The sequence below is a fragment of the Xiphophorus hellerii genome, unplaced genomic scaffold, assembly GCF_003331165.1.
Source record: "Xiphophorus hellerii strain 12219 unplaced genomic scaffold, Xiphophorus_hellerii-4.1 PGA_scaffold_71__1_contigs__length_207192, whole genome shotgun sequence".
NCBI lineage: Eukaryota > Metazoa > Chordata > Actinopteri > Cyprinodontiformes > Poeciliidae > Xiphophorus > Xiphophorus hellerii.
In genome coordinates, this window is record NW_022587646.1 from 121737 (window position 1) to 143163 (window position 21427).

The 21427-nt window shown below is 41.6% G+C and overlaps 2 protein-coding genes across 3 annotated transcripts; one reads left to right on the plus strand and one right to left on the minus strand.

The window, feature by feature from the left end:
- Positions 1 to 4296: 4296 nt before the first annotated feature.
- Positions 4297 to 12738, plus strand: LOC116716573 (V-set and transmembrane domain-containing protein 5-like). 2 transcript variants are annotated; one of them, XM_032557413.1, is made up of 4 exons: positions 4297 to 4690; positions 8995 to 9321; positions 9640 to 9783; positions 12713 to 12738. In XM_032557413.1, exons 1-4 carry the CDS (start codon positions 4627 to 4629, stop codon positions 12721 to 12723), a joined length of 546 nt encoding a protein of 181 aa, XP_032413304.1. In that variant the 5' UTR covers positions 4297 to 4626; the 3' UTR covers positions 12724 to 12738. The 2 variants fall into 2 exon arrangements, with proteins under 2 accessions (XP_032413304.1, XP_032413303.1); XM_032557412.1 differs by lacking the exon at positions 12713 to 12738 and adding an exon at positions 10641 to 10831 and having other exon boundaries at positions 4301 to 4690.
- Positions 10962 to 20926, minus strand: LOC116716572 (mediator of RNA polymerase II transcription subunit 17). The gene is made up of 13 exons (XM_032557411.1): positions 20715 to 20926; positions 18898 to 19145; positions 18662 to 18825; positions 17539 to 17758; positions 17309 to 17445; positions 15978 to 16059; positions 15749 to 15901; positions 15095 to 15225; positions 14833 to 15017; positions 13935 to 14072; positions 13024 to 13141; positions 12797 to 12956; positions 10962 to 12074 (listed from the first exon to the last, which is right to left on the minus strand). The coding sequence occupies exons 2-13, from the start codon at positions 19130 to 19132 to the stop codon at positions 11866 to 11868; spliced, it is 1932 nt and encodes a 643-aa protein (XP_032413302.1). The 5' UTR covers positions 19133 to 19145; positions 20715 to 20926; the 3' UTR covers positions 10962 to 11865.
- Positions 20927 to 21427: the final 501 nt, after the last annotated feature.

Consider the following 21427-nt stretch of genomic DNA (forward strand, 5'->3'; position numbering starts at 1 on the left):
TCAACATGAAACTGTGTCCAGAGACAGAAGACATGTTGGTGTGTTGAGTAATCCAACCCCGACCGGCTGCGATGAAGCAGGTGGGCGTGGCGGCGTTGCGAACGCCGTCGAATTTCGTTTGACTCTGAATTCCACAATTTCGGGCCCAGCTGCTCCAAACTCACTAGGATGGATCCTTATCCACCCACCGACAGGAATTCATAACAAAATTTGGTGGGCGTGGCCTAATTTCTCTATAGCGACCCCTAGAGTATTTTAAATGAACAGCCGTAAGCCATGCTTTAACCTAGAATTACGAAACTTGGTACATATGTGTATCTTGTCAGGACGTACAAAAAAGTCTATTAGAGCTATGGTCGAAACCCAACAGGAAGTCGGCCATTTTCTATTGAAGGTCCATTTTGGACCTCGAGTTTGACGTTTACAGCCTTCGTATTTGATCGAACTCCTCCTAGGGATTTCGATTGATCGGCTTCAAACTCGGTCAGTCTGATCATAAGGCATGTTTGATTTAAAGTTATCAAATTGGTGACTGTATGAGCTTGCTGAAGGGGGGTTACCAGGGGTCAAAGTTCACCTACTCGCCATGAAACACGAAACTCTTATATATCCTGCACAGAAACTCACAGAGATACCAAACTTTAAATTATTGATCATCATTAGGTGTCCAAAAATACCCTGTGGTCAAATGATGACATCACTTAGGCCACGCCCCCTGAGAACAGGAAGTGTCATGTTTTACTGTGAACGGTCGCTATCTTAGCCCTTTGACCTAATCAACATGAAACTGTGTCCAGAGACAGAAGACATGTTGGTGTGTTGAGTAATCCAACCCCGACCGGCTGCGATGAAGCAGGTGGGCGTGGCGGCGTTGCGAACGCCGTCGAATTTCGTTTGGCTCTGAATTCCACAATTTCGGGCCCAGCTGCTCCAAACTCACTAGGATGGATCCTTATCCAGCTACCGACAGGAATTCATAACAAAATTTGGTGGGCGTGGCCTAATTTCTCTATAGCGACCCCTAGAGTATTTTAAATGAACAGCCCCAGGCCATGCTTTATCCTAGAATTACGAAACTTGGTACATATGTGTATCTTGTCAGGACGTACAAAAAAGTCTATCAGAGCCATGGTCGAAACCCAACAGGAAGTCGGCCATTTTGTATTGAACGTCCATTTTGGACCTCGAGTTTGACGTTTACAGCCTTTGCATTTGATCGAACTCCTCCTAGGGATTTCGATTGATCGGCTTCAAACTCGGTCAGTCTGATCATAAGGCATGTCTGATTTAAAGTTATCAAATTGGTGACTGTATGAGCTTGCTGAAGGGGGGTTACCAGGGGTCAAAGTTCACCTACTCGCCATGAAACACGAAACTCTTATATTTCCTATACAAAAACACATAGAGGGACCAAACTTTCTGGGATTGATCGTTATGGGGTTACCTAAAATACCCTGTGGTGAAATTATTTTTTTACGTAGGCCACGCCCCCTGAGAACAGGAAGTGTCATGTTTTACTGTGAACGGTCGTTATCTTAGCCCTTTGACCTAATCAACATGAAACTGTGTCCAGAGACAGAAGACATGTTGGTGTGTTGTGGATTCCAACACCGACCGGCTGCGATGAAGCAGGTGGGCGTGGCGGCATTGCGAACGCCGTCGAATTTCGTTTGGCTCTGAATTCCACAGTTTCGGGGTGAGCTGCTCCAAACTCACTAGGATGGATCCTTATCCACCCTCCGACAGGAATTCATAACAAAATTTGGTGGGCGTGGCCTAATTTCTCTATAGCGACCCCTAGAGTATTTTAAATGAACAGCCCCAGGCCATGCTTAAACCTAGAATTACGAAACTTGGTACACATGTGTATCTTGTCGGGACGTACAAAAAAGTCTCTTAGAGCCATGCTCTAAACCCAACAGGAAGTCGGCCATTTTAGATTGAAGTTCATTTGACCTCGATTTTGACGTTTACAGCCTTCGTATTTGATCAAACTCCTCCTAGGGATTTCGATTGATCGACTTCAAACTTGGTCAGTCTGATCATAAGGCATGTCTGATTTAAAGTTATCAAATTGGTGAGTTTTGGAGCATGTTGAAGGGGGGTTAGCAGGGGTCAAAGTTCACCTACTCGCCATGAAACACGAAACTCTTATATTTCCTATACAAAAACACAGAGAGGGACCAAACTTTCATTGATTGATCGACATCGGGTGTCCTAAAATACCCTGTGGTGAAATTATTTTTTTAAGTAGGCCACGCCCCCTGAGAACAGGAAGTGTCATGTTTTACTGTGAACGGTCGCTATCTTAGCCCTTTGACCTAATCAACATGAAACTGTGTCCAGAGACAGAAGACATGTTGGTGTGTTGTGGATTCCAACACCGACCGGCTGCGATGAAGCAGGTGGGCGTGGCGGCATTGCGAACGCCGTCGAATTTCGTTTGGCTCTGAATTCCACAGTTTCGGGGTGAGCTGCTCCAAACTCACTAGGATGGATCCTTATCCACCCTCCGACAGGAATTCATAACAAAATTTGGTGGGCGTGGCCTAATTTCTCTATAGCGACCCCTAGAGTATTTTAAATGAACAGCCCCAGGCCATGCTTAAACCTAGAATTACGAAACTTGGTACACATGTGTATCTTGTCGGGACGTACAAAAAAGTCTCTTAGAGCCATGCTCTAAACCCAACAGGAAGTCGGCCATTTTAGATTGAAGTTCATTTGACCTCGATTTTGACGTTTACAGCCTTCGTATTTGATCAAACTCCTCCTAGGGATTTCGATTGATCGACTTCAAACTTGGTCAGTCTGATCATAAGGCATGTCTGATTTAAAGTTATCAAATTGGTGAGTTTTGGAGCATGTTGAAGGGGGGTTAGCAAGGCTCAAAGTTCCCCTGTGATCGACTGTGTAATACAAAGGGCTTTGTCATGTGTAGGGCAATGCTGCCCTCTGGTGTCGAATTACTGAAATAATGAAACTATTTCAGTAATTTCAGTAATTCGACACCAGAGGGCAGCATTGCCCTACGGAATGACAGTTCAATGTTGAATTATAGAGGAAAAAATTAAATAATTTGTAATTCTAACACAAAAACTGACAGAGACACCAAAGTTTGAGTTATTGATCATCCTCGGGTGTAGAATAATATCCAATGGTCAAATGATGACATCACGTAGGCCACGCCCTCTGACAACAGGAAGTCTTGTATTTTACTGTGAACGGTCGATAGCTTCTGCACCAAACTTTGCACGAGTGACCCTGGTGGGATCCTTGACGACCCTATGTCATCATATTATGACGTCATCTAAGCCCCGCCCCCTCAGAACAGGAAGTGCCGTTTTTTTACTTGGAAAGCTCCGTTTATGGCTCTCTTGACCTAATCAAGATGATTCGGATGATAAACTCTGTCAATGCTCGCTGCTGGCTGAACCGTGTGGGCGTGGCCAAATGGCGAATATCAGTCCCTCGCCATATGCATACGTTTGGCTCTTATTCAGGCATGGATCATCCGATTGGCGCCAAACTGGATATGTATGACCTTTGTTCACCTCTAAAGAGCCCAACGGGTTTGAAATGTAATTTGGCTCCACTGCGCCCCCTAAGTTAATACATGGGTTGTATCTCCTCGACGCATCGACCGATCTGCGCCAGATTTTTCGACAGTCGTCGGGCAGCGCCGCCGAACGCATTCACGCGTATCGCCCGGTGGACGGGCGGGGAAAATGCGCGACAGCTTCTGCGGCGGCTGGCGGGCGGCGGTGCTGGAAACTGCGGCGGAGCTTCCGCGGTGGGGAGCGGGCTGCGGCTCTGGAAACCGAGCGAGAGCTTCTGCGGTGGCCGGAACCCCCGCGGTGGCCAATAGGCCGGAGCGGCGCTTGCTGCGAGGGCCGCCCGAGGCTGCTTGCAGCTTTAATTATTATTATTATTTATCTAGCATTTATCTAGTCTCTCATGCAAATATCCTTAGAACACGTGAATTAAGCCTATTTTAACTAATAATTTCTTAGTATTGATTTTAAAACAGTTCCACTGGCAGATTATTTTACTTATTTGTAACAATGTCATGTTTTAAGTAAAATAATCTGTAAGTGGAATTTGTACTTTTTATTTAAATTAAGGAATTATTTGCTTAAAACACGCTCCTATCTCTCTCAAAAAGTTACTTGTAAGTTAGTTTTGTCCAATTTCAAATGTTGTTTGTAATAAAAACCAAACCATCTCGTTTTTGTTTGTTGCTGTTTCGCAGTTTGTCCTGCAGGGGGCTCCGTAGTTCTTCCCACTTTGCGTTAAAATGTTCTAAAACGTGTTCACGGGGTTTGTGTTTTGCATACGTGTGCACTTCCTGTTTGGCACGTTTTTCCAGGTGCGTCGGACTGCGATCCTCCAGGTGAGTGGTTCCGGTTCTGGTCCCGGGTCTGTGTAATCTGCGGCTCAACCTGTCTGGAGGGTGTGGACCGGGCCGGAGCTGACTGCAGGTATGAGGAGGAACAGCTCGCAGTCTTAGGCGGAACTCCGCTTCTTCTCTCCGATTTCCAAGAAAACGCGAGAACCAGGTGAGCGAGGAAGGAAACGGAACCGGGACGGTCCAGAATTGGATCATCAGATGGGCCTGCGGTTCTAATGTTGTGGGAGGTCCACGACGCCGCGCTGTTCCTCAGTATCACGCTCTACCTGTGCCACTCAGGTGAGTTTCTCCAACTCAAAGCGGGATTTTGTGCAGCTGCGCGCGTTAATCTGCTGCTTAGGTTAGAAAAATCAACATTTCTGTCGAACAGAACCTCGGAAGTTTAATGTTTAATCATCTGCCTTCCTTCTCTCGGGCCTGAAATGTTTAAATAAACACATTCCAGCAGAACCAGAACTGAAACTATGGAACCAGTCGGACCTGCCGCATCAGGGCCACTGCTGACAGAAAACAGGAGACGATTTCTGCTAGAAACATCACATGTTCAGATTAATCTCAGATTTTTTTTAGGAAAATCTTAGACATTTCTAACCTTGAAAAGTCAAATATTTTCTACTTTTGAACCTCATAATATTTAAAGTTTTTTTTCTAGAAAATTTCTAAGTGGAAGCTCAAAATTTCTGAGTTTTTTCTCTTACGAACCTTCGACTTCTCAAACTAATAAAATGGCAAGTTTTTTTCCGTGATTAATCTCTACATTTCTGAGTTTTTTCTCAGAAATTTGTGAGCTTTTGGCGCTCACAAATTTCCAAGCTGCTCTCCTGAAAGCTTGTCTGTCTGTCTGTCTGAAGCTTCACTCTGCGTCTGAAGCTTCACTCTGCGTCTGAAGCTTCGCTCTCTGAAGCTTCGCTCTCTGAAGCTTCGCTCTCCGTCTGAAACTTCGCTCTCCGTCTGAAGCTTCGCTCTCTGAAGCTTCGCTCTCCGTCTGAAACTTCGCTCTCCGTCTGAAGCTTCGCTCTCTGAAGCTTCGCTCTCCGTCTGAAACTTCGCTCTCCGTCTGAAGCTTCGCTCTCCGTCTGAAACTTCGCTCTCCGTCTGAAGCTTCGCTCTCCGTCTGAAACTTCGATCTCTGTCTGAAGCTTCGCTCTCCGTCTGAAACTTCACTCTCTGAAGCTTCGCTCTCTGAAGCTTCGCTCTCTGAAGCTTCGCTGTCTGAAACTTCGCTCTCCGTCTGAAACTTCGATCTCCGTCTGAAGCTTCACTCTCCGTCTGAAGCTTCACTCTCTGAAGCTTCGCTCTCTGAAGCTTCACTCTCTGAAGCTTCGCTCTCTGAAACTTCGCTTTCCGTCTGAAACTTCGATCTCCGTCTGAAGCTTCACTCTCCGTCTGAAGCTTCACTCTCTGAAGCTTCGTTCTCTGAAGCTTCGTTCTCTGAAGCTTCACTCTCCGTCTGAAGCTTCACTCTCTGAAGCTTCGTTCTCTGAAGCTTCGTTCTCTGAAGCTTCACTCTCCGTCTGAAGCTTCGCTCTGCCTGCTGGTTTGTTGGAAGAATTTCAACCGGATCCTCCAGTTAAAAAATTTTTAACTGTTCAGTTTCACGATCTGCTGCAGCTCATAAGTTTCATCCACCTCAGGTTTGTTTGTGCAGCAGGTTTCTGCAGGAAGCCGTTCAGCCCAGACTGAAACTTTCTGACTCTCCAGGGAATCCTAAAGTTGTTATTAATGCAGCTCTAGAGAAAAAGGGCTGTAGCCTTAATTTAAGGGAACTCAGTGTTTCAGTTCTTGTTCCTGATTAGAATAAAAACTGAATTCTGTTTCTCCAAGTTTGGTTCTGCAGAATAAGACGGGTCCACTGCTCTCCATCCACTTTTATTATATTAGATCATATTTTCTCCTTTGATAATAAACACCTTCATTTATAAACTGCATTTTGTATTTCCGTGTTTTCTCTGACTAATATTTCTGAAACGCTGCGCTTCCTCCTCCCGATGGTGGTGAATAGAAACGTTCTCTCCTTTCCTGATAAACTTAAACACATTTAAAATTTAATTTGTTTTATCGCCATGACAATGAAAAACATAAAATCTTACCAAGAGTTTTTAGTTTCCAGTGAAAATATCAGAGGTGGGGACTCGAGTCACATGACTTGGACTCGAGTCGTTAAAATCACGACTTGAGACTTGACTTGAAAAAATGCTCAAAGACTCGGACTTGACTTTGACTTTCATGCCATTGACTTGGGACTTGACTCGACTTGAAGCTGTTTACTTGAAAAGACTTGATATTTTTTACTCAAAGTCTTCAAATTTAAAACACATTATTTATAAAGTGGCGTCATTAATTAATTTCACTCACTCCGTATCAATATGCGCAGACCGTCACTATGGTTTTCCTCTCTCCTTATGTATGTATGTGTACGTAGCTGCAGCACAACCAATCAAATTAACAGGATTTGGACGTTTAAAAAACGCGGCAAAGCTACAGAGCTCAGGGAACGAAATACGAAATAACCGCTCGAATATGCTTCCGCGAGTAATTTCTTTTGGCTACGTAGGTTATGAACTTTCGACTAAAAAACGAACTGCAACTTGTAAAACATGCAAGAAGAGAATATCGGATGGAGATGCCACGACGTCCAACTTTGTCCGGCATTTGAAGCTTCACAGAGATCGGTAGGTGGCACTTTTCTTTTGCTGTAAGATAGTTGACTTTAGCTAACTTCGTGTTAGCATGTGTACTCCGGGTTAAATTGGTGATGATTTACCATAAATCCGGTCCTTCAAATGCCTCCACAAATAATGTGCACCGTGTTAGCTCAGGAAGCCGGTGGATAGTGAGCGGGGCTCCGGAACAGAAAGCAGATTCTGGACCTGAACACAGGGAACAGAGTCTCTCTGTCCCATCATGATGATGAGCCGGGTCCAGTATCATCTAAGGATGGTTGGTGTATTTGAAGACATCTACGTTGGGAAATTATATTGACAATATATTGTTTACTGCAGTCAGTGCATTAAGTCAACTGTTTTTGACTTAATGCACTGACCGGCGTGACTGTCACATGTCGCACAGAACCCATTTCCAAGTAGTATAGCTTTGCTGGGAAAAAAAAAAAAAGACCAAATACAGTGACTGTCCCAAATAAATTTTGTGTTTAGAATATCTGTCCCATATTTACGGAGGACTGAAACTAACATACTTAGAAATAAAAGCAGAAAAATAAATGCACCAGACCTTCCTGAGTTTACTTGTGATAACTTCATTTATACTTATTTCATTTTTTGAAAACTATGATTGTTGTAGTGTTGATGTTTATTTATGAATAGAAGGAGTAAACTGAAGTCAAATGTAATTCATGAAAGGCTGTAATTTATTTTCTGACATCTGTTTACTTCTGACAGATTTGAAGAATACCAGATGAATAAGAGGATCACAAATGAACCTCAAATACATATTTAAAAAAGAACAAATGGTCTATTATTTGAATTTTATGTATAATTGCAAATTATTTTTAAAAAATAAATAAAAACGACTCGAAATGACTTGAAATTAAAGGTTCCTGACTTGAGACTTGACTCGACTTTTGCCTGTCTTTACTTGAGACTTGACTCGACTTTTGCCTGTCTTTACTTGAGACTTGACTCGGACTTGAGGACAGAGACTTGAGACTTACTTGAGACTTGCAACACAGTGACTTGGTCACACCTCTGGAAAATATCATATATTATTTCAGGTTTACTAACTTAGAAGTAACTTTTCAGCAAAATATAGGAGTTTGTTTTCACTAAATAATTTCTTAATTTTGATGAAAAATTCTAGTTCCACTGACAGATTATTTCACGTATAACATGGAAAAACTGTTTTGTTACAGTGGGATAATCTGCCAGTGGAACGAAACTTTTTCATTCTTTTTTGGGCAAATTGTTGACTTTTCAAGCTTTTTTTTTTTATTATTTAGAAAATGTCTTAAATTAAACTCAAACATTTCTCTTTTTTTTCTAGCCAGTTTCTGAGATTAATTTGAAAATTTCAGATTTATCTTCCTTTTGACAAATTAATGATATTTCCAAATCAGAAGTGCCGTGATTTGTACTGGAAAGTTTATGAAATTAATCTCAACATTTCTGGGGGGGTTTCCAAGCAAATTCTGGTGTTGTTTTTGAAATTTTCTGATTAGTATTTTTTGGGAAATTTTAGACTTTTGAAATTCAGAAATGACCTTGTTTTTTTCTGGAAACATTTTTGAGATTAATCTAAAAGCTTCTTCCTACAAATTTTCAGTTTCAGAAGTTTCTAAGGTTAATCTCAAAGTTTCTGAGTTTTTCTCTTGCAAATTTGTAACTTTTTGAGCTAAAAAAATTTCCACTATTTTTTAAAAATTATTATTTCTAACATATTTTCTATTTTTGGAGCTCAGAGATTTCCACGTTTTTTTCTCACTAATTTTGACCTTTGGAACTCATTTATTTCTAGAATATTTCTAAGATTAATCTCAAAATGTTTGCGGTTTTTATTTTGGGTACATTTTTGACTTTTCAAACATTTATTGTATAAAATCTGAATCGTTTCCTCTCGTCCTCCTGCAGCCGGATCGATCTCCGTCAGCTCCTCCCAGAGGAACCTGATCCGGTCGGTGCAGGACGATGTCTTCTTCTCGGTGGACGTTGTGTCCTCCGGCGTCCCCACCATCCGATGGAGCTTCATGTCCGGGGCGGCGAGCCGCTCCATCGGCGCCTGGCGGCCCGGCGGCTTCACCAACATCACCCAGGACTACAGCGACCGGGTGAACGCCTGCGACAACGGCTCCATGCTGCTGTCCGACCTGAAGCTGCAGGACGCCGGATACTACGTGGTGACGGCCGAGGACCCGGCCGGGAACAGCCGCGACCTCGGCTTCGTCCTCAAAGTGAACGGTGGGTCCTCCATGTCGTCCTTTCGCCAAACTTTCTGCTAGAAAATATGAGCTGCGAGACAACAGACTGAGGCAGATCAACAGTTTGTAAATATCTGAGTGCAGGAAGAGTCAAAGTTTGACTTTGAAATGTTTTGATAAACTCCATTGGCCAGGTGTTAATTATATAATTATATATGTACTATATTAAAAGCAGTAAAAGGAAGGAAGGAAAGGTCAAAGGCCGAAAACTAGAGATAAAAGACGATAAAAGCATCTCAGACAGCAAATCTTTGATCTGCAAAGTTGGGGTCAAAGGTTAAATCGGTCTGTCCTGCAGAGGTTCTGTACGAGGATCTGCAGTACCTGTCGGTCACGGCGCTGGCGCTGATGGTGGCGGCTGCTCTGCTCATGCTGGCCATGTGGCTGCTGCACCGGGGCTGCAGGAAGCTGAGGGCGTGGCGACGCCGGCGGCAGATGCCAGGTGAGGCCTTCAAACGCTCACCAGAGAACCAAAGCTAACGCTAAGCTAATGCTATTGGCCCGAGGACGGCGTCCCTCAGGGCGGACGTCTGGGCCTCCTCCACGTTTTAAAGCATCTTTATAGAAAAACTGCAGCCGGAAATTTAATTTAAACTTTTTATTTTCTTACTGAAAAGTTTAAACTGAAATTATTCACACCGCTTAAATTTTTGATTCATTTCTTCACTTTGGAACCAATAAACTTCCTGGATTTTTTTGTCAAACACAAAGTGGCCCGCGATACTTGGATTAGGATCTATTTTTGAGAAAATCAAGATTTATAGATGAGCATCCACACATGTTCCCCTTTTAGTCTGATACCCTGAAATAAAAAGACACCAGTTTTCAATTTAATCTCCGTCTGAATGCTGCTGTTTTGGATAGAAAGTGAAAAGGAGGAAATTTCTGCCAAAAAACTCAGAATTGTTTAGAATAATGCCAGAAATGTCCTGGAACATTTGCAGAGTTTCAATAGTAAAGAAAAATCTGCTTTTTAAAATGATTAAAAAAAAAAAAAAAACTGGTTTCAGAAGATAAAAATCAAAATTCTGAAAATTAGAAATCTGAGAAAAAGTCATAATTTTGAGGGAAAATGTCAGAATGATTCTTTTGTTTCTCTAATCCTATTCAGTAACATTTGACTTTCCTTCTTACCAAGTATTTTTACCTTTGAGTAAGAACATATTGTAGTGCTGCTCTTGCCTTTCTGTTCCCACCGAGTCCAACTAACATTTTAATGTTGCATCCATTAATGATTTGAGTTTGTGACCCATAAATATTCATACAGCTGCGGTGATTCTCATGTTTGTCCCGTTGCAGTAAATGATGCGACGGAGCTGCAGCCTCTGTGATGAAGACACGAACTCCTGCAGAGTCCAGACTCCGTCCTGCCTATGAAGCCCGGATCCAGATTTTAAAATGCCTGCATCATTTTTACATTTCGAACAGACCATGTAAATACACCAGACTCCCCTTATTTATTGTCGAATTAAACCAACCGTGTGATTTCATCTGAGCTGTGTGGCTTTATTCACCGTTGTGGCCTGAAACGGCTCGGAGTTGGAATCCGAAAAGCAGAAACGTGAGAAAGAAACTTTTTCTGTTTCGTAAAAAAATAACAGGAAGTCTGAAACAAGAGCATCACACTGCAGAAAAGCATTTTAGTCTAGATCCTGCAGCAGATATCACAGTACACTTGAAATAAAACAAAACCTCCATATTGAATTTTACTTTTACATGATTGTAGATACGTATGTCTGTTTGTTTTGTTCCTTTTTTTTTAGTTGCACTTAAAACACAAAATCTTACCAAGTAACTGTAATTTTTCTACTGTAAATATCTTAATCCACATTATGTCACTAAAACATGGGGAAATGTCTTATCTGCCAGTGGAACCACAACTTTTATCTATATTCAAGAATCAGTTACTTAAATTACTTATAATTCAGTTTTGTCTCATTTAAACTACTAATATTTTTACTAGAACAAAATTAATCGGTAAGATTTTGTGTTTTTGCCGTGAGGACCTTGAGTTTGAAATAAAGTTTCAATCTAAAAATTCACAAGGAACTTTTGGGCTTTTTTAGGTAAACAGTTCCTTAATATTAAATTTTAGTTCCACTGGCAGATTATTTAACTAATAACCTGAGAAAAATGTCAAGTTAGGAGTGAAGCAATCTGCCAGTGGAAATAATACTTTTTAAAATCAGTATTAAGGAGTTATTGACCTAAATAATCCTAAAATTATTTAGGTACACCAAGCTGAAAAGTTACTTGTGAGTTAGTTTTATGCATCTACAATCATCTGAAAATAAAATTACATAAAAGATATTTCAAGCATAGAAACTATAGAAAAATACTTTGTTTTCTTGCGGTTTGTGTTTGAACATCAGATCTTCCTGCAGGTTTGTCGTTTTAAAAATCAGCTGTAAACAAATGTCTTCGCTTTTCATTCAAGTCCGACATAAATCTGGTTCAGCTGAGCGAGAGCTGCAGTCTGGCTCCACGGCTGAAGGTTGAGTGGAAGGAAAACCGTCAGCTTGGCCTAAGGACACGGAGTGAGCGCCGCCATGAGGAGCTCCATCTTGTAGACGAAGTTGCGTCCCTCCATCTTGCTCCAGTTGACCTCCCTGTGCGGCCCGCGCAGCTGGCTCCACTTGGCGTCCTGGACCGCGTCGCTCTTTGGCAGCTCTTTGATTTGGCTGCGCGGGAACTGGACCAGAACCTTACAGCCGCTCTCTGGGCCGTTGCGCACTGGAAGGCAAGCAGAGGGCCGGGTCAGGATTCTCCAGCATTTCTCCTCAAAATCAACAGACTTTAATTTTTTTTTTCCAGAACAGAAAGTTGTGCTAATCTAAAGAAGCAGGTCTGCTGCTTTACTTTAATTATTTTTGTGTTTTTCAGGTCAAAATCAGGAGAAATACTTTTAAGGTTTTTGGAAATTTAATTTCTGGAAAAATATGGATTTTTTTCCTACTGTGCTCTTTTTGGGTTTCCGCAGTGGAGATGGACGCTACGGCTGAAGCATTTCATAAAGGTCTGTATTGATAATTATTGATAAGTTTTTTGTTTTAAATATCTGAAGTGCTACCAGACTGGTGGTGAGACCTTTCCTCTTTTATCCAGTTTTCACTCCATTCTGTTTTTTTTTATTTTTTAGAAGTTATCAGGCAAAGAGGGGAAGCATAAAACTGTTAACCAGCAGGTTGTTGCTAGGTAACCATAGAACAAGTGTGTTGAAGCCAGCAACTTTGCTTAGCTAGCAGTGAGAGGTTGAACATCTAATGTCTTTCTTCTGCCTACATTTCCCAGAATGCAACTTTTAGAAGAAAGAATCACAGACTGATAACTCATATGGAAGCTATTTTCTCATTTTTCCTGTTAATTTTAAGATGTTTTGTGACCTCCAATGATGTGGTTTTGGCTGTTGCAATGGAACCGGCCCAGCATCGGTCAAGGCGGCGCTGCGGCCTCACCTGAGATGGCGTACTCTCCGTTGAGGGAAGCGACGGTGATGGCGGAGGCGTTCCCGATGCTCTCCACGGGGCCCAGCCCCACGTGGTTGCTGAAGCTCAGGACGTGCCAGCCCATCACCTTGGCCAGCTGCTGCACGGCGTGCACCTGGTGCTGCGACATCTGAAACGAGGGGCGCCGTCACACACCGCCCGCTCCCGGAAACGGCTGCGGGAGCGACGGGCCGTACCTGAGAGAGGAGGAAGTCCTGCAGCTCCTGCTCCTGGTGCGACAGCGTGACGACCCGGCCGTCCCGGTGCACCACGCGGATCTGCTCCACGCCGATGTTCAGCTGCAGCTGGATGGACCTGCACGCACAGCAGCGACGGTTACCATGGCAACGCAGCGCAGGACGGCCCCCCACGATGCCGCAAACGCAGACGGAGTCCCAGAGTTCAAGATAAAACGCAGAATTTAACTGAATTAGCCGATCAGCACAGTTAACGATCGGAATAAAAGAAATAAACTTCAGCCAAAAACTCTACCTTTTTCTTTGAAAAAAATGAAAAATTTGCTAAAATAAACCTAAATTTTTAGGAAGGCATAAATTTTATGTAAAAAAAAACATTTTTGATTTGTGCAACTCAGAAATGTTCATGTCTGTTTTTCAACATTTCTGATTGTTTTCTGGCACTTCTGCAACTTTTGCAACTCAGAAATTTCCTAGATTTTTTCCTCCACAACCCGACAACAACCTCAAAGTTTCAGATTTTTCTGTAGTAAATTTTCAACTTTTGAAACTCATAAATTTTCAAGTGTTGTTCTAAGATGTTTATGACTTTAAAAACTGAGGACTTTGCACTTTCTTCTAGAAAATTGCATCCAAAAATGTCACTTTTTTTCCCAGCAACTTTTCAAACTCAGTTTTATTCTAGAAAATTTCTGAGTTTTTTCTCTAGCAAATCGATGTGATGGTGTTGGAATCCCGTTCTGTTGAATTTGTTCGATTAGTGACAGAATGACAGGAAATGTGAACGCCAGAAACTGATTTTATTCAGTTTCTTTGATTCCACCATAACTGAAAACTTGTTGGGTTAAAATAAAAATAAAAAAACTAATTAGGGAAGAATAAAGTTGCCTTCACAGAGGCATCAGACTCACTTGCAGATTTGCTCGTAGCCGTGCGAGGTGATGAGCACCTTGACGCTGGACTCATAAACGTCGTTGATGTTGGACCAGTGGGCCTGGATCTGAGGGTCTTCGATGCGGCTGGCCAGGCTGTCGATGGTCCGAGCCGTCCTGCAGAACCGACCCGCAGCATTAGAGCTGACGTCAGAGACCGTCTGATTCCTCTGAACGGATCTTTACCATGAGCAGGACCGGAGCCGCAGCCGGTCAGAGAGAAGTGACTTTTTACAACTTTGCTTGCTTGCAATGCTCTGCGCACTGCCGCAGCTCTGATCATTCATTTAATTTAAAAATATATTTAACTGGTGAATAAATAAACCAGAAGAAAGGCTTTGCATTGTTTTGTCTCGTGTCACGGCGGCTCTGCAGTGAGGATGACGACGGTTCACTGAACAGCAAAAGATGCTTAAAAGATTTTATTTGACACAATCTGAAGCAGGCGGAGCTAAAACTGCCAGATGAGGAACTTTGGGTAAAATAGATTTACAGACAAAGATGTTTTTTTTATTATTTTAAATGCAAAATGTTTATGTTTTTATACAAGTGCTCCGGTTGTGTTGTTCTTTCAGGAAATGGCCTCTTTAGCGATTAATCAATTCATAAATTTGTTGGCAATTATTTTAAAAATTGATTCAGCTGATCAATTGTTTCAGTTCTACTTGAATTCAAAATCAAAAACAAACAGAAGCTGTAAAACAAGATGGCCGCCCTGACATCACTCTGATGTCAGGTCGGCCACTCTCCTTGAGTTTCTGCAGGTGAAAAAAAAAAATTCTGATTTTACAGAAGTTAAATCTTCAAAAACCAAAAATGTGATTAATTGCTAAAACCAGTTTATTGTTGAGGCCTAGTTAAAGCACGACGGCGCTACCTGCTGCGCAGGAAGATGTGTTTGGCCTGTTTGATGATCTTCTCCAGCAGCCCCTCGCCCTGCTGCAGGCTGGAGATCTCGGCCTTGTCGTACGCCATCGGCCCCGCCAGCCGCAGACGCTTGTGGCCGAACGGCGCGCTGGCCGGATGCGGCATCACCACCGAGCTCAGCTGCTGCTTATGGAACTGAAACGGGGCAGAACGTCAGCAGGTCACTTCCTCTGAGTCCGACTCGCACATCCTGCAGGGCTGAACTGCGTCACCTCTCTCATCATCTGGTGCAGATTGTGCTCCAGGACGTAAAGATGGTCGTCCGGTTTGGGTTTCTCCGGAGACGCTCGGCTGCTCTTCCTCTCTCCAGCGGAGTGGCACAGAGAGATGGAAAGCTGCAAACCTTCAGACAGCGACGAGAAACGGAGAAGAAACTTTAACTCCTTACATAACACTCAGGAACGGAACCAGAAAACACAGAGACGCTTTATTTGAAGATGTTTCTATCAGACTGACATGAACAGGAAGTCTTCATAAATGTTTGAATGTTTGCAGTCAGTCAGTAAATAACGACACGTTTAATGGACCCTAGGAAATGAAAAATGTATTTAAAATTTTAAAAATACATATATTTTAAAATGTTGCTTTTATTTAATAAACAAAATTTTTTAATTTAAAATAAATAGATAATACATTTTAAATAAATAAAATAATATTTTATCTATCCAGTGACCATCAATCGGTTATTTATTGGTCGAACATTAGCTGTTAATTTTATTCCAGATATACCTGCTTTGATCAAGATTAATGTCCCAAATCCTTGAGAATTTGGCCTGAGAATCCTTCAGTCGACGTCTCACTTTCTCCAGTTTGTAAAAATAAAGGATATCTCTTAGACCGGTAGAGACGCCCGGCCGGGTTCTGACCTGGGAAAGGCTGCGAGATGATCTGGTTCTTCACCACGATGTGCGGGATCTGCGCTTTAATCTGGACCGCTTCTCTGGAAAGCTGCGCAAAGATCTCCTTGCAGAGCAGGACGTTCTGCGCCGCCTCCAGCTTCAAGTGCCACGGCTGCGTTCCTGGGGGAAGGATAAGACGGACGGACATCAGCGGACAACCCGTCTGGTCTGGAGTCCAGACGGATCAGAACCGGACCTGCTTTGCTTTTCTGAGGTCTCCTGAAGAGGTTGACGGTTCCGAGGTCACCGATGTCTGGAGCCTGTTTCTGGATGGAGACCTGAGGACAAACACAGCCGCCATTTTTATTTCCACCGCAGCCGATTTTACAACTTGAACACCAACAGGAGGAGCAGCTTAGATGCAACCAATGATTATTTTAGCAATCGATTAATCGGATAAAAAGTTTGGCAGATTTTTGTTCAAATCTTTTTATAGAGTATTGAAAATGCATTAAAAGATGCAAATAAACACATAATTTAATTCCTTTTTAAATAAAAGAAATTAACATTTTATTGCCTAAAATGCAACAGCCTTCCTTTAGTGAGCGCTGATCATCTGCAGCTAAAAATACTTCTAACGCCAACGATACGGCTGAAAACGGATCACAATGTTTGTGTTTTATGAGTCGATGTTGATAATTGTTGATTCGTTTTTTTTGTTTTAATATCTGAAATCCTGTCAAACTGGAGATTTTTCCTTCGTTGTTAATTTTTAAGCAGTTAACCTCAAACTGCTGCTGGAAGTTACTCAGCATGTTGTTGCTAGGTAACAGAAGGTGTGGGGCGAGGGGGGACCTGAAACGCCCCAGCTGGTTGTTGCTAGGCAACCATAGAGCGAGTGAGTTAGTTGATTCTAGTCTAGCTAGCAGCGAGAGGCTGAGCAGAAAAAGACTTTCCTTTTTCCTACATCTCCCAGAATGCTGTGCAGTTCTGGATCGAAGTTCAGTGAATATCAGAATATTGATACTGATCACATCTCGCTATATACCTTGTTATTGATTTATTTACTACATCAACATGTGAAAAGCTCTGCTGATTATTTATTTAATTAATTAACAAATAAATAATTAGTATTTAATTATTTAAATTTTTTTTTACAAGCAAGTGAAACTAAAATTACATTTGAAGACTTCTGGTAGAACAGATTCATAAAGTTTTTTTTATATTTATCTTAAATGCAAAATGTTTATATACTTTGTACAGTTTTGGCTCTGAATTTGTTGTTTATTTTTCAAATTCCAAAGTACTTTATTAATACCAAATGGAAATTATTATTTAATTAATTTTAAATTAATTCATTCTTTTTAGTTAATTTTAAAATTAATTTAATTTTTTTAGTTAAATTTTTCAGCAAATCACTTTTTTTTTTTTAGCCTATACACTAGAGATGACGATTAACTGATTACTAAATTAGTTGGTGATTATGTCATTGATCGATTAATCATGATTAATCGATTAATCATGATTGATCGATCCAGCCCAGCAGAGTTTAATGTAGAAACATGTTTCTGCGGCCGGGACTCAGACCTTGATGTAAGCCGATCCCTCCAGGTCGCTCGGGATCTGGACGTCCAGCGGACAGTAGTCCTCTGGGATCTTTTTGTCCAGATCAATGTCTGTGTTTTTGATCACCTCAAACGTGCCGGGGTGAGGAAAAAGGGAACCTAAACGAGTCAGTCAAAGGTTAAAAAGCTAAAATAATCAGTTACTTGTTGGGATTAATCAGTTATTTACTGATCGGCGAGGTTTTTTCTCACCTGCGCTCCGGTAGCTGAGGTCTCCCAGGATCTTGTCTCCGACTTTTCGGAGTTTCCACTGCGATCGGAGTCGCAGAAGCTCGGCGTTGAAGTCGCGCTGCCGCCGGTTCTCCTGGTTCTCGGCCACGGACTTGCTGAGCTTCTCGGCTCCTTTCAGGAGGAGCTGCGCCGCCGTGGCCAGAGATTTCTTTTTGCTGATCAGCTGGAAAACCTGCGGCGTCTGCAGAACCAACGAGGAAACAAAACAGCGCCGAGGCGTCAAAAGGAAGAAAATTCGTGTGCATTTATTATTTCATCTGCTCTGTTTTCATGTAGCTTTTGTTTTAAAATGTTAGTAAGAAGTGAACATGAGCTCCAAACGGATCCAAACCGGCTTCCCTTTTGCTCTGACCCAATACAACCAATACTGCTTAACTGGAAAAACAGGAGAAAAAAAAAATTTGCTTCACAATGGAGATCTTCATCAGCAACAGATAAAAATCTATTTGAATATTTCAATAAAATATAAAACATAATTCTAGATGCCATTTAATTGACGGTGAATTAAAGCCACTGCAGAAACAGAGACTAGGGGAGAAATGGGAAAACGTACTAAGATCACAAAACGTGTCATCTAGTTATCCTTTTTTTAATTCTTCTTTATTATGGCTTTAATTATTTATTTACTTACTTTCCCTCTTTTTCCACCCAAACCATCTGTGATCCTCAGTTAACCAAGGAATATTGGAGAAAAGGAGAATAATGATGCAAATCAGAAAATAACTGCCTATATTTAAGAAAAAAGAACAGCATATCCTAACCGACGTATGTTAAACAATTTAATTGTTCTTCTTGTTACATAATTTGGTAATGTTCTGTATTTGCCCTGAATGCATCCATTTTAATATAAATCCTGTTGTTTTGCTTTTGTTTGTTTTTTTATTTGTTGCCGTTATTCGTTCTCTTCTCTGGTTATTTATTTGATTGACTCTACACTTCTAGTCTGTAATATTTGTTTCATAAACACCAACTGGTGAATAAAACTAAAAACGAAAAGCTAGTGATTACTCTGCACGTCTGCTCCGGTCAGGAAGGCTGACGGGTCGAAGCCACGGATGTTTGATGAGGATTTTTATCAGCTTACTTTTCCAGCATTCGGATCCTGAGACACCGGATCCAGAGCCATGTACTTCTTCTCCTTCACCACGCTGAGCACGTCGTGGAGCACACACATCTCTGTCAGGGCGCTGCGCAGATTGTTGCGCACAGAATCCCAGGGCCAAAGAGACGGCTGGAACTTCACCGTGCCTGAAAGAAGCAACCATGAAGTCTGCAGCCTCAGATCTGACGTGGCTTCAGGCTGGCAGACGTTCCTCCTACCTTCCTCTTCCTCCGTCTCCTGCTTGCCCCACTCCCTGTCCCTGGGCTCTCCGTCGGCCCCGTCCTCCTCGGAGTCGGAGCCCTGGCTGAAGTCGATCCTCTGTGCCAGCTTGGTCAGGTTCTGGGACATGGACAGAGGAGGGACGTACGTCTCCGTGCCGTGGAAGTCCACTTCCTGCACCTGCTTCTCACAGGAAGACTCGATGCTGATCCTGACAGCCGGACCGCCCGACATGATGAGACCAGAGCTGCAGAGAGGAAGAGGAGGAGCCAACACCATCAGCTCACTTCCTGCTGGTTTATAGGGTTAAAGCTGCAGTTGCTTTTATAAGAAATATATATTTTTTACGTTTTTGCTAAAATGATCTTGTCATGATAGCAGAGTTGCCTAGTAACCAATTACATTTACTTGAGTAACTTTAAAAAAAAATACATTTTAGGAGTATTTTTAATACGCAGTACTTTTTATTTTTGAGTAATTTTATTATGAAGTATTTCTACTCTTACTTGTGTAAACTTTCTCAGTTTTCCATCCACTGAATCAAAAACAAACATGTTTTAACCAAAAATTCATCAGACAGACACGCGCCTGCAGTTTCTGTTAAAATTTCTGAAGTTTTTTTATTCAAAGATACCGATTTGGAAAAAAATTATTTTGCCTGATTTTGTTATTTTTTGTTACTTATATGAATTATTGTCATTTTGGTCCTTAGAATACCAAAATTGCCACTTTACTTTATATTTTGATTCGTCTGATGATGTCATTTATAAACATCAAATGACTGATAGTTTGATTAGTTACTCAGTACTTGAGTAGACATTTTACCAAATACTTTTTACTTTTACTTGAGTAAAAAGATGTCAAAGTAGTGACACTCTTTCCGCTTTCTCCCAGTAATAACTACAGAAATACACCACTCTGTCAGAAACAACCAATCAGAGTCTACAAGAGGGTCTTAGCGCTGTCAATCATGCTCGTGCGCATCCTCCCCCACTTTTTCTCTGCTACACTACAGCTGATTCACCACAGCACAGCCAACCACAAGTTAGCATAGCAATGGTTGACAGTGGATAAACTGTGTTTATGTTTTCTTGCAACATAAATTGTTTCTCGCCATTAGCACATTCAACAGCAGGTACATGAGCATGACTGACAGCGCACAGAACGGAGCATTTCTTCAGACAATAATAGATCAGGGAGGAGATCCATCTTTTCACAGATTATCTGTCTCATACATACAGTGCATAACTTTATACACTAAAGTTATGCACTGTAGCTTTAAAGCTCTAACTTTAGACCCGTTTAAAGCAAAGTCTCCAGAGTTTACAGCTATTTCATTTAGGTAAAGAAAGGCAGAATATAAACAGAAAATGTAGAAAACACGCTTAAAAATCTAAAAAATAGATTTGCATTTCATCCCTTTTTTGTCAGCGAAATGTAAATCTTTGGCATCAAGTTGGCGGGTTTGGAGGTAGAGAAAAGCTGAATATGATTCAAACACTGTCAAGCATGAAGGTGGGAGAAACTGACCGGAAAAATAACAAATATCCAAAATCTGAACATTTTCAATCTGCTCTGATCCAGAGCTCCGTAAAAATACTAGAAACCTTCGGGCTGCTCTTTTATTAAACAGACTGTTCTATTTTAAATCATCAGGGTTCATCATTTATAGCTGGATTCATTGTTTTCTTTAGTCAACATAGCAATATTAGCTCACATTAGCTGTTCGTTAGTCCAACGGAATATAATTAACTAAACACCAGAACTCAAGAGAACAGAAACTACTTCAGAGAAGTTTTAATCGAATAAACCTCACCTGTTATTCAGAATACAATCGAATATAAGCGGTTATTCTCTGAAATCAGCCAGATTTGGAGATCCGTGAGGCGTTTTCTTCCCCAAGAACGCAGGAACTGGAGGGTCTGCACCATTTAAATGCCGGGGCACTTGGGTAGTCTGTCCTCGTTAAGCGGGCCGGTAACAACCACTAAAACCCACCCACTTTATTTTAATGGGCTCACTTTCAAGCATAACAATGTTCTCTTTACTCAATCATATATTACTTGTTTATGCTGCAGCTTGCTTTCCCGTGGGGATAGGCCATATACTTCTGCCCCGTCAGTAACTAGTTTGGGATTAGTTATATCGCTTTTTCCTTAACTGTATTTTTTATTTTGTAATCTACAGTTGAATAAACCCGCAAAGTCAGTTAGTACCCCCTTCATTAAGAGATTCTTCAGCCTGCTGGGATCAATTTTATTTTGTGATCGACCGCCTCCCGTGATGGAAGTTATCCAATTGTCTGCCGGTGAAAGAAAAATGGTGCAGATCCGGTGTCACAACATCATAGATCCCCTGACATCTTTCATTTCTCCGAAAAAAACCCGACCTCCAATACCATTGGCTGTTAACTTTTTAAGTGCTTCAAAAATGTTGGAATCAAGTTATTGTTATTTTAATGTAATTATAATTTAATAATATATATTTATAAATCAAAAATGGTTGGAAGTAGGAACCAAAGTACTTAAA